The sequence below is a fragment of the Exophiala mesophila genome (genome assembly GCF_000836275.1).
Source record: "Exophiala mesophila strain CBS 40295 unplaced genomic scaffold supercont1.5, whole genome shotgun sequence".
Classification (NCBI taxonomy): Eukaryota; Fungi; Ascomycota; class Eurotiomycetes; order Chaetothyriales; family Herpotrichiellaceae; genus Exophiala; species Exophiala mesophila.
Window position 1 is genome coordinate 681,781 of NW_015622508.1, and position 12,898 is coordinate 694,678.

The 12,898-nt window shown below is 51.9% G+C and overlaps 2 protein-coding genes across 2 annotated transcripts; both read left to right on the forward strand.

Annotated features, from left to right (window-relative positions):
• Positions 1 to 1,108: 1,108 nt before the first annotated feature.
• On the forward strand, positions 1,109 to 2,394 carry PV10_07038 (eukaryotic translation initiation factor 3 subunit G). Its single transcript, XM_016371895.1, has 3 exons — positions 1,109 to 1,176; positions 1,277 to 1,940; positions 1,995 to 2,394. The coding sequence occupies exons 1-3, from the start codon at positions 1,160 to 1,162 to the stop codon at positions 2,217 to 2,219; spliced, it is 906 nt and encodes a 301-aa protein (XP_016221227.1). The 5' UTR covers positions 1,109 to 1,159; the 3' UTR covers positions 2,220 to 2,394.
• A 5,509-nt stretch (positions 2,395 to 7,903) lies between these two features.
• Positions 7,904 to 9,739, forward strand: PV10_07039 (uncharacterized protein). Its single transcript, XM_016371896.1, has 2 exons — positions 7,904 to 8,024; positions 8,091 to 9,739. The coding sequence occupies exons 1-2, from the start codon at positions 7,999 to 8,001 to the stop codon at positions 9,601 to 9,603; spliced, it is 1,539 nt and encodes a 512-aa protein (XP_016221228.1). The 5' UTR covers positions 7,904 to 7,998; the 3' UTR covers positions 9,604 to 9,739.
• Positions 9,740 to 12,898: the final 3,159 nt, after the last annotated feature.

The following is a 12,898-nucleotide window of genomic DNA, read 5'->3' on the forward strand; positions in this document are numbered from 1 at the left end:
TGAAGATGCCTTTGGAGCACAAAGTACTTTGTCTTCGGTCAAGAAAGAAGTCGTCAAAGTGCTGAGTCCTATACCTCAGGCCGCCCATATCTATGGCGTCGGCTTGAATTACAAGGCTCACGCAGAAGAAGCAAAAGCAAGTCAAGCAAAAGCCATCGTAGTAAGGACCGCAAGCTGAGTTTAGCAGATGCCAACTCCAGAGTATCCCATGATCTTTTCAAAACCAAACGATGCTCTCAACGGACCATACGACGATATTCCAGTCGACAAGGAATGTACCTTGATGGACTATGAAGTAAATTCTCCCCCAGGAGCCAAGAATCCATTACTTACCTACTGACAATACCTCCAGGGCGAATTGTGCATCGTCATTGGCAAAGACTGCAAAAACATAGCCGAGGGAGAGAACCCCTTAGATTATGTTCTTGGGTTCTGCGTGGGCAACGACGTTTCTTCCCGATTTTGGCAGATGCCAGAGCGAGGAGGCCAAGCTGGATATGCCAAAGGCTTCGATAAATTTGCGCCTATTGGCCCCATCTTGGTCGCGCCAAATGCGTTGCCACCGTTTGGCACCCTGAAACTTACAACCAAGGTCAATGACGAGGAGAGGCAAACCACCATGTTAGACGACCTGATCTTCGATGTACCCACACTGATTCGTCACCTGAGTCGGGGCCTGACATTGAGGAAAAATACCGTCATCCTCACTGGTACTCCCAGTGGCGTAGGGGCTTTGAGAGCGCCACCATTGTGGCTCAAGGATGGAGATGTGGTCACAATTGAGATTGAAAAGATTGGTAAGATCAGCAATCGCATGAAGTTTGTGCAATAAGACCTGGAGAATTAGAGGGTATGGGTGATGAATGTGATAGAGTGCTGTGTGACACGAGGGGACGAAGGCACATGGCATATCTTTCGCCTGCATACGTAAATGGAAACGGCAGAGTGCCGCTTCAACGAAATGTCAAAAATGGACTAGTGTATTGCGCTACTCTTGAACTCTTACTAGAACATTCCTTGGCATAGAAATGGAGCTAATCCCAATTTGGAGAATCATGAAATGTGCGATAATTCCAAAGTGACTTTGCCATGACTTTGCAACTTTCCTCGACTACAATCCTAGACACACCTTTTCAAACAGTTTCCACGCTCTCGCATCATGTCCAAGGTCGCTAGGTATGTAAACACTGGGAAATTCTCCCTCCTACCCACTTGTACCGCTGGTCTGCAAGTTCTTTCTGGGAAACATGAACTGACCAAGATTTCAAACCAATAGTCGCCCTGATTGGGCCGATGATGTCTCAGACTCAGACCAGATCAACGATCCATCTGCCCTCCCAGCCCCTGTCACCACAGTCAACAAAGACGGAACAAAGACCACAGTCTCATATCGCATTGACGACCAGGGTCGCAAAGTGAAGACCACGCGGAGAACACGCACAACCGTGCACAAAGAAAAAGTCAACCCAATTGTCGCCGAGCGGAGAGAATGGGCCAAGTTCGGCCTCGAGAAGAACAAGCCAAAAGGCCCCCAACCAGATACCACCTCAGTCGGCGAGAACATTGTCTTCCGACCAAGCAGAGACTGGAAGAATGTGCAAGCCGAAGAAGCCAAGGCAGGAGGCGGCAAGGCTGAGGAGAAGAGCTTGAAGGAGCAGCTACGTGACAAGAAAGTCAAGTGTCGTATTTGTCAAGGCGAACATTTCACAGCCAGATGTCCCTTCAAAGACACCATGGCTCCGGCCGACGATGGAACCACCCCAGCTGCGGACCCCATGGCCGATGATGGCGATGACCCAAGCAAGCAGGCTGGCAGACTGGGCGCTGGAAGCAGCAGCTATGTCCCTCCGGCTTTGCGAAACCGCGAGGCCGCAGGGGCTGGCGAAAGAATGGGTGGCAAATTCGAGAGGGACGATCTGGCCACTCTGCGCGTCACCAACGTAAGCAACCAATTGCCTCGCATCGTGTTTTCATGTACTAACTATTCCATGCAGGTGTCGGAGATGGCAGAAGAACAAGAACTCCGCGATTTGTTCGAGCGCTTTGGGCGCGTCACCCGGGTGTTCCTTGCCAAAGACAGAGATACCGGCCGCGCTAAGGGATTCGCATTCATTTCTTTCGTCGATCGGTCTGATGCTGCCAAAGCTTGTGAAAAGATGGACGGGTTTGGTTATAGACATCTCATCCTACGGGTCGAGTTTGCAAGACGGACAACTTAGGTCAGCCAGGCATTGCTTGATGCGAATAAAACTTTGACACGCCACGTCCTTTGATGACAACGAGAATGTCCTCTTCATGACTATGTAGATTGGTACACAATGGATCAATACAATGAAATGGCTGAGGCCTTGGTGCTAAGAGCATGATGGCACAGGGGCTGACAACATTCAACAATTTCAGATTCAACTCCTGTGGCCCTCCATCACGGTGGCCGTCCATTGTAGGCTGCCACCGCTTCAGAATCGAATAAATGACGCGCAATGTCTCGGCATCTCACCTGGACCTCGACGGCCGCCCTCCCAATACCCAGGATCCCTTTGCCACCAACTTCGCCCAAGAGACTTGATTCGTAGATACTCGACAGCGAAGAACCCCAGGACGCCTCAAACTCATGCTGGTCGCAGACCTCCGTCAAGTACGTGATGAAAAGACTGGCCCACCACAAGGAATGTAGCAATCGTCCACTGGGAGCCGAGTGATGGGCCAAAGTCATTGTGCAACCTTCTGCTCATTTCTCGCCAAAACCTCGGGAGAAAGATGAAAATTGATTGCATCAAACCATGATGGCTTGCCAGGCCTGCCATGATTGCGCAAGCTCTCCCTGGAATGGTCAGGTCTTCCTGGCAACATACATTCCGTGGACGCCTCGCTCAGCACCTTGGCCGGGTCCTTCTTAGCTAATAGATTCAGACCACGTATATACCAAGTCGTCAACGGATGTGTCAACGGGACGTCTAATGACCGCTTGCCCTTGTCGCGTTTCAGGATGGCTGGAGCGTGTGGCCCTGCATACGCTTACTGTAGCCAGCACATTGGTGGTTGTCATATCATGCCCATCTTCAGGCATTCTTGTCGGCTGATCTTGACCGGAAACAAAGCATACGAGCGAGCGGTAGGAAAACCGGTCCACGGCTTGGTTGTGATCAGAATAACCCGATCAGGCAAAGGGACCCAGCTCTGTCGTTGTGTCGTTGTCGAGGTCGGTGCAAGATGGGGTCCCGAGTACAAGTCTCTACACCAAGCATTTCACTCAAGACTGGTTCAGACTCGAACTTGAAACGACAAGGCGCAGATAGACAATCGACGGCACGGCAAGAACAGGTAGGCACGGGCACGGGCTCAGGGTGACGCTGCTAGGAACCTCTGAGCCGCCAACGCCTGGCCGCATTGTCCAGAGCCATTAAGCCCAAGGTTTAGCCAGGTGAATGGTCCATGGACCAATACCAGAGCTCTCACAGATTTCAAATCGCCACTTTTCCCACAGGACAAGGTAGTCCTCGCCCTTGAAACTTGGGCGTTGGCGGGGCAGGTTCGTCATTTTGTCAAGCATTCCACCAGGTGGATTGCCACGGTTGCACCAGGAAGGCGACAGCGCGAACTGGTGGTCCAAGCGGCGCAGAACAGCATTCCCGGTGCAACATGTCCAGAGTTGCAAGATTTGTCAAACATTGCGACCAATGCAGGTCCGGTCGAAGATGCTGATGACCCGATAGAAGCTTTTCTATAACAGCGGTCAAGGCTGGTGGATCTCGACAGACTCCCCCTCTTTTGGAGCAAAAGACCGGATCAAGCTTTTCTTTTCCTTGCAGACGTGATTTTGCGTCGTGCAAACAAGGCGGAGCATTGTAATGATTGCTAAAGCCAACGCATGGTGAGATGGCCGTTTGAGAGGTTTTCTGGCTCTCCATCTTCAGTGGGTATAGCGTCCATGGGGGAGACGCAAATGCAATTGGTGTCGTTTGAAGTAGTCTGCCTGAATGATGGCTAGAAGCAATCACAATAGATCCATGTGAAGACCAGCAAGGTATACTTCGTCGAGTCCAGCCAGACCAGGCCAAGTGGGATAGCAATGTAGACGTGCTTGTACTCAGGACCTGTGAATCAGTGTAAAAGCCCACGCAGACGCCATAGATCGCATGTTATCGGTACCACGGAAGATGCCATAGCCGACAAATGGGGCTTTGACGTCTTGGACCCATTATCTGAGCTTGTTCGCACGTTGACGCTACTAATTAGCATACCACCGCATCTCCCAACGTCTTGATTCTTTGTTCTCTCTGCATTTCTCCAGCGTAAATGCAACTCTACCCCATCTGTTGGTCAAAATTTTGCCAGTAAACGTGTCAGACTCCCGAAAGGGCCTTTGACCAGGCCATGCAATCTCCTTGTCGTCAATCCCTGGCTGTTCGGCTATCCGCCCTCGGGCAGCCAGCAGTGTTGCCATCCACACAATTTACATTCTTGACCACCCTCAGCCAGAGTTTACCCACGCCAACTTGCTCCTATTCTGGCAGTGACCAGACTCCTGTGGCTCTTCCAATCAACCTGCAGCATGTGGCGCTACTCCATGTGCCCGTCTCCAAACGTGCACGACATTGACGAATTCGGTAAAGGACTCTGGTCTGCAAACGTCGCCGTCCCCCCGGCCAATCAAGGGCTGCCGGCTGTATTAACTGTTGGCCTCAAGAAATGTTGTTGAGGGTCTTGATCAATTGGTCTTGTAGTTCAGGCTGCCCGCTAAGCTGGAGCACCAATTCCGGCCATTCAGACCGGTTCCACTGGATGCTTGGACCCGCCCCAATACCCTCACGCTGAGCCTCACCCCCAGCAATGGCCTGGCGCATTGCTACCCTCTCCATCAAGGACAAAGGCTCTCTCGTGAGCAAGGTTTGACCTCTGGTCTGCGCTTGGGGGCAGGACGTGCTTCTGTCACCTCGACTGACTGGGACTATCCCTGAACCCCCAGTCGGAAAATTTCCCCTGTCCTCGTCCAAAGATCCACTATGGCACCGATCGTGCCGATGTCTGCCTCTGGACTATGCCTCCGTCCAGAACCCGCCGAGCTGCCAATTGGTCTGTTGGCAATACAACCGACTATTCGCACTTGGCCTTACGGGTTCTTGCACGCCGTTCAAATCTGGTCTCAGACAATTAGATCTCGTCCGAAACTTGAAAATTCTTCCGCGACTGCGATCATGAATGACGATCGGACCTTGATCGCGCGTCATACCGCGCTTTGTCTGCCTACATCAATCGACTAGCAGGGAGCCTGGTCATGTGCGAGTCCTGTTCGGGGGTGAGTCCAGTCAAAAGAGGTCAAACCGGGGATAAGACATGACGATGGAAACGTCTTTGTGCCTGAGATTGAGCCATGTCTCAGCGGGAGGGAGGGGGGCAGCCACGTACATTGCGGTGTCTTGCTTTTCAAAGCAACAGGGTCTTTTTCTAGCGCACCTTCTATGCTCTGCAGGTGAGACAGGCCTATCGAGGCTTGTGATTGAATGTCGTCTTTTGTTCCTGCATCGTCCGCTTTGATGATTCGCCTTCCTGCGTTTTCCCTCTTTTTTTTCCTGGCAAGGCGACGATCTCATGGCCAGCTTGCTTTTACGACAGGTTTGGGCTCCATATCGGGGCTTAGGGGGGTAGGGAAAGAAGGCCGCCTGCAGAATATGGCTGGTCTGGCCTCATCCAGCAGGACGCGAAACTCATTGGAGACTTCTTTATGCAGCTTTCCGTGAAAAAGCCTTTTCCGCCAGTGTTTGGCTGGTTTCATGCCATGGCCGAATACTGGCACCCACTTGTTAGCTCTCGAGGCCGCGTCCACGGCTGTGTTGGCTTATTGGGTTCTGCTTTTGCGTCTTCTCGCTCCCAACTCTGGTCTGTTGCCCCGTGAGGTAGGAATCGTTCAAAAAGTCCTCGCTGGTGCTGGGGCCTTGCGCAGGTTGATCTTTCAAATTCTTGCGCATTAGAATGCTCTCGATGCCACGTCTCATATCCCATTGCTTTCTTTCAAGCCTCATCTGTATCATCCATCATTTTCAACAAAGCACTTGTTGATACTGTTCGGAGCGCTCTCTAGAATACCCTTGGCTCCATCCACAGGAGCAAGCGCTCCAGGCTGTTCACTTCCACCGCTCCATCAGCACCCACGCCACCAGGAAATCCGAGTCACTTGCTCCGACAACCTGTCTTCGTTGCATACAAGACAAGACTTGGAGCTCAGTGGATTGGGGTAGGAAAACTGCGCGACCTTCTAGCCCTGACGGCGGTATGTGCCTTCCAATTCGAGTCAACTGTTTGAAGAAAGAGAACGCAGATACCGACTATGGCCAAAGGAACTAGTCGAGCATTCACCTAGCATACTTTGCTGGCATGGACTAACAGACTTTCACTTCAGGCCCGAAGAGTCATCCAACACAGGAGTCTCTGAAAGTGTAAGCCCTCACCGTACTGTCCCTCTAGAAGTTGTGATCAGTCAAGGTTGCGATTGAGCACTTTTTCAATCTTACAGCTCCAGTGTTACTTTGCTGACTACAATCAGGATATTATAATTCAACGATTGTGTAGAGCAGCAATCTCTTCAAAGGACCGACACAATTGGTGCTTCATCTGCAGGGCACCAGACGCTGCAGCCTTTGCAACCCCGGGGTTTTCCATCAAGGCCGCTCACAACCGAACGCTCTGGCGCTTAGGCCCCGGGCAAACGGCCAGCACGAACGAGTAAGGACGAAGACTCGAAACCGACGAGTCTTCTATTGGGCTGCCCGACCACGCCCCCGGACGAACCCAACCTGTCCTGATTCAGCCTTGTCCGCGCTCAGCTAGGTGCCGTGTTGAGCGACAAAATGGATCCCAGTATGTATTTGCTCAATAGTCCTTCTGCACAACACCATGCATTGCCCCCGTTGCCCGGACGAGTTCGCTTTCACAGCAGCCAGAACTGCCCGGACCCTCGGCAATCTGGCATCGAGCTTCTCACCCGCAATTTGCAGATGGCAGTACCAAGTCCAGAGGTAGAGCGCGGCTTGCTCGCGCCGTGGTTGCCACCTCCGTTTGGCTGACCAGGATGATGCCCCGCTCGTGTTACTTCGGACTGCCAAATTTATGTTCAACTGGCAATTGTGAACGAGACAGGTCCTGGCCAGCCGAAATGCACGGCCTTGTGCCATCCTTCTCCTTGTGGTTTATCAAATCCGCCCTCCAAACCTGTTTCTTTCTCCGCTGCTACTGGCTACTGACTTTTACTCCCAGCTTTGCTCCAGCAGCAGCCTCCATTCAACTTCTCCCTCTCTTCCGAATCCAAATACCTGGGCAGCCAGGACCGGCCATTTTCAAATTCCTCCTATTCTGCCAATGACTATTCTTACTCCAGCAGGAGACCACAGACCTCGCTGGCGAATGGCGGGTCGGCCACAGGAGTAGCGTTGCCAGCGAACTCGACTCTGGATTTCAATGGCACCTCCCTGCTGAATGAGACTACACCGTAAGTACCCGTCCCTCCACCTACTTGGTCGGCTTGGAGAGTCCTCTACCGGGTCCACTAAGAAACCGCCATGGTTCGGACCTAGTTGGTAAAATGCCATGTAGCCACGAGGTTGGGCATCCGCCGCCCTGCCTGATCCGCTACAAAAGAGCCAATGTCTCTGGTGTAGTCTTGGTTGCACTTTCTTCCCACAACCCCAGTATCATTAAGCTGTCCTTGGTCCTTGCCCTTCTTCAAGTTGCACTGGCGGGTCTCACGAAAGCTACCATGTAATCGTTCTCGAACCCCCAGGTTGCTGATCCATGAGATGCTTGGACAGATTTCATTCTAATTCTCAACTACTCCTGAGCCCTCCCGATTCTACGACAGGGTCGGGAGGTGCGAGCGGCCACCCATCGTCGACCCTTCACTACTCGACAACGCTCCCAAAACCATTGACCAGCAATGCAGGTGCTGCAGACCATTATTCAAGCGCACCTCCTTCGGTTCTCTCGTCCAACTGGCCAGGACCATCGATGACCAGCATGGACCGCTCTCGATTGTCAGTATATTGCTAGTGTCAAGACGACCCCCCGGGTATTCTCTTCAGACTAACAAAGTGACACAGTCCCCCTCACCCTTTGTCACCTCCCCTTGGGTACAACACGGCAAGTAGTATCGGAGGACTACTCACCAGACCTGTGGTGGACAGGTTGAGTCATTCTTATCACTCGTCAGGACAGCCCATAAGCTCTGGATTATTCCAACATGCACAGTCTAACAGATATTCACCTGCTGGCTATCATCGCAGCGGCATCAGCCAGACTTTCTCAATGGGTGAGCCCTCATATGCCAGCCACAACGTTGGCGTTCCTTTCCCCGAGGTATCACCGGGAAACAGAATTGAAGGTCCAGCCTTTGGTGACACCACTGTTTTGCACAATATTCTCGGTGGCCATAGCCATCATTTGTTGCCCGAGATATCTGCTAGCATCCAGAAAGGATTCTTTCAGGTGGAAAGGAAATGGACTTGCTACCGTCGCAATTACTTCACCGTTCACTGCTCCTTTGCCCTGAAAGGACAATTCGCAGAAGGGCCGTACTACCTTGAAAAGCTGTCACAACGAGAGTTGATTCATCAATTTGCCGTTTCGATCTCGGCAAGAACAGCTGCACAGAGCAATGGGGAGAGTGAAGCGCGAGGCCTGGTTCAACATACGCCCAAACGAGATAAAGCAACAGAATCTGTTCCAGGCCGTCATCCGGTCTCTCCATCAGTACATGCGTCCATGTCCTCAGGCGGTTTGTATCCGGGAACAGGCTCCATGTATCCAAGCTCATCTCAGATCACTTCTTCTGTTCTGGGCCCATATGGAGGTTATGATTCCAGTTCGAATGGACCTCCTGCCAATCATACCTTTGAAAGAATCCAGTTCCAGAGGGCAACGGCCAACAACGGAAAGCGTCGCGCCCAACAACAGTATTTCCAGGTCGTGGTTGAACTGTCTGCCGATATTGGCCGAACGTCCGGAACCGAGGACTGGGTGCTCATCGCCACCAGAGAATCTGAGCCGGTTGTAGTGCGCGGGCGCTCGCCTGGCCACTACAAAGACACTCAACGGCGAGATAGTCAGACGAGCATGGACCCCGACCGTGGCAACGGGTCCGGAGACAGCTCTCAGTCCTCGATCCCGGTACATCACTATGGACATCATTCTAGTACGGATTGGCATCAAAACAGCCACCGACATGGCGCAAGCGACTCTTATGGGAACAGAGGATATCGACAAGCTGCAAAGGCAGTTTATTCACCCACTCACGAGGCATCTCCAAGCGACATGATTACGAGCCTCACAGAAGCCGAGCTTGTTCTTTCTGATTCTCACACAGCCAAGTCATCTGGCACCTTCTCATCAGAACACTCTGCCTTGACTCCACTCTCTGACGCTAGTGATGGCATCCTGTTCAACATGAATCACACAGATGCCAGCCGCAAGAGAAGTTATGAAGAGGATGAAGACGATGCAGAAAAGGAAGACTATTTGCGGTATCAGCATGGCGCTCAGTTCGCGGACAACACTGCTGGCCTCACCGATCTCTCATTGATGTCATACTCGAAACTTTTATGCGCCTCATCCTGACAAGCTTTCCATGGTTCCCACTACTCGCCCTGAGCGACAAGACCAATTCAAGGTTCAAGGCCTAAATTGGGAGTCATTGTCAGATACGTGAAAGCAGTACTGAAGTCATCTCTTTCAATTTAACTACCCCCGTGATACGACGATTTTCTTACATTTCATTCAAACGATCGTTTAGGAGTTTCCTGAGATACCCCCGGTCCATTTTGACGGTGCAAGGTGCACGGCGCAGAACCCAATCATGTTAGGAGACAACAATCAGGCGTATATGCATTCAGGACGCAGCATTTCAGGAAGGGGAAAATATTGACGGAACAGGAGTTCTGTGACAGACAAGACCACCGCCACCAGCTACCAAGCCCACTGCACCATGGATTTGTCTCCAGATTGCGACTAATGCGACATAATTAGATCATTGCCAAAGGGAGTTGGGAACATCGAGCATGGATGAAGGCGCCAGCATCGGAAAGGTAGACGAGCAAAAGTGCATTGCTTCAAGATGGCGTTTTCATGGAAGATGGAAACAAGGTGCATTGGTGCTACGGATACCAAACAATACTTTCATTACAGCCGACCTCTGTGTCCCCAGATTTCCTACGAATTATCGACTCAGGATAGTACGAACAGTCTTAGTATATCAAAGCACTTGTCGTGACTTCAGCAGAAACTAACAACCTTGAACTACGGAAGCAGCTGTAAACGGGGTCCCACTCATTGAGATTGGCACACCAGGATCCCTTGAAACACGCTTATTGACGGATGAACTAATGTGCTCGGGCACAGATGTTTTTCTGTTGACCCAATGCACAGAGCCTCAAATGGAGGACGAGTTCTATGGACGTGAAGGACAGTGTGCATGAAGGCAGCCTCAGTCATGTCATCCGCAATTCACAACCCTCTCTCTTCCGACGCGTCATGAGCTAGTTGCCTTTTGCTGAGCTGGCTAGGTTCTCGATTGGAACGGCGTGGTAGTTCGTATGGCTCGTCCTGTGATGAAGCGGAAACTAACCTTTTTGGCTTTGCGAGACCGAAAAGTCAACTACAACATGAGCGGGCCGAAGATCTTCATCATGCAGCCGGTAGAGCAGTTGTCGCGTGAATGACAAGGGGTTTGATGCAACACCTAGACCTTAGATTGGTTCAAGGGCCGCAGGGTCAGTGATGGAGGGGTAGGTCGAGCCTACAAAGGATGCGAGGCACACGAGGTGGGCCATGGGGCCCAAAGGCTGCCTAGAACTTTTGGACATGGGGTCTTTTGCTCTCACATGTCGGTTTGGGCATGCCAACAACTTGGATCTTTTTGACAGGTCTTGATGCGAGTCAGCTCCAGGGCGTCATACCCCGGTACTCTTTGTTTTCTTCTTCTGACCGGCTTCATTCTTGCGAACAGCTTCCATTTCTAGCCAATCTCACGTCGTGTCGTAGACGGATGCGAAGCCAGGATCAGAACAAAGCCCGAATTTTCTGTCTCTATCAGGCAAGCTTTGTTATGAGTCTGCATCTCAAGTAGTGATCCAACTAGCTTCGGCCCTTCCCAGGCAGCGGCTGGGAGCGAAAGTCTATATCCACTTCTGCCAGTTGGCTCGAGGTGTGCCTATACAGCCAATGAAATTCAACCTAGATGATGGCAATGTTTGTTTGCCTTGTATCAGGGACCATGCCAACCATACTCACATGGGCAACCGTCCCTGGAGCCAGGGATCCTGGAAATGGGTTAATTACAGGCGTCGCGTCTGGTTCAGACCAGAACTGTCACGGACTCACCGCCCTTGGCGGGAAAGGATTTCTAACACACACTCCATCTTGAGCACAATACCCTCCCTCACGCCACCTGCAGCAGATGAGAGAGGGATGGAGGGGCTGGTAAGGAAGGCATGGGTGCCCCCCGAGGGCCCGAGGGGCCTCATCACCGTCACCGCGTGACGATCATCGCTAGTGGCACCATAGGCACCATATTTTCTGCTTGGGAAGAAATTGATGCACAAGGCTAGCCGTCAAAAGTCGATGCAGCCTAAGCGACGCCATTCAGGCTTGTTTCCCACTCCCAAGACATGCATAAATCACATTCTTCTGGGAAAAGCCTCGGACAAAGGACCGTGACGGGGGGCCATGTGTGGCTTCAAACAACATGCATCATCATGCTTTGCAGGTAAGCCCAGTGTCAATCTTCTTGTTTACCGGACGGTAGAAATCGGATAGGTAGAAAAAATCCATCACCATCTCCCCATCACCCATCACTCATCCTTTCATCACCTCAATCCTTGGCACTCACGCCTTGTTTGTGAGGTCGTCGTCGCCTTTTTATGGGCCACATGTCAATGTAAGTGACAGAAGCACCTTTTTGACACTCGCCTTCCCATCCCAGACCTGGTCTTTCTCGACATTGATCACATCCTGCGTCTACATTCATTCACGTCGGTCGTCAAATTTGGCGGTGTTGAGGCGCTTGGCTAGCCCTAGAGCTACGCTCGCGTGGAGGTCGGCGAGTGGATCTGGGGGGCCGAGTAGCGCCATATCCCGAGACGGACGGCGCCCGCCAGCAGCCCGCCAGCCTGCCAGCGTCGACTTGCTGATCGCTGGACACAGCCTCTGTACTCGCTCGCTGCATGAAGCCCGCCGCACCCCCCCCGAGTTTATGGCTGGCTTGGCGATTCATTCCCCCCATCGCCTATCCGATAAACGACCTTGCTGACGCAGATGATGAAGATCCTGGATATTCGGATCGAGTTTGGGGTTGTGGCCTATCTACCTAAGCAGCATGGTTCGCTGGCAACGTCATCCTACCCTTCAACTCGGGGCTCGTTGCGTTGTCCCTTGGACAATCAATCAAAGATGCTCTGAATGATCCAGATACATGTGTATTTCGGATATGACGTCTCGGCGCCGGTGGAGCTGGGCTTTTGACAACTGTACTCGGAGCAGTCCCAGCCATAGAACATGTGGCAACTGGGTCTTGGGTATCGTCTGGGGCCAGCGTGAAGCTCAAGCTGATGCTACAGCCGGTCAATTATGTCAACGCTCTAGGACGCCGGATACGAATCAATTCGCCGAAGATGCGCTAGAGTCTCTGGAGCAGGCACACCGTGCTTTCTCTTGACGGGTTTGATCCGAGAGGGAACCGCACGAGATTTAATGACCAATACCCAGGTCGCTGGGCCGTGTGTATGTAAAGGTCTAGCTAGTTGGGATAGCTTTGGCTAAGGTTATCCAAGTGAGGATGAAATTCGGACAGGTCACAAATTCTCTACGACAATCTATTCCTTGTTTGAATCTGATTCGACTGCTTTCTTGACCGCCT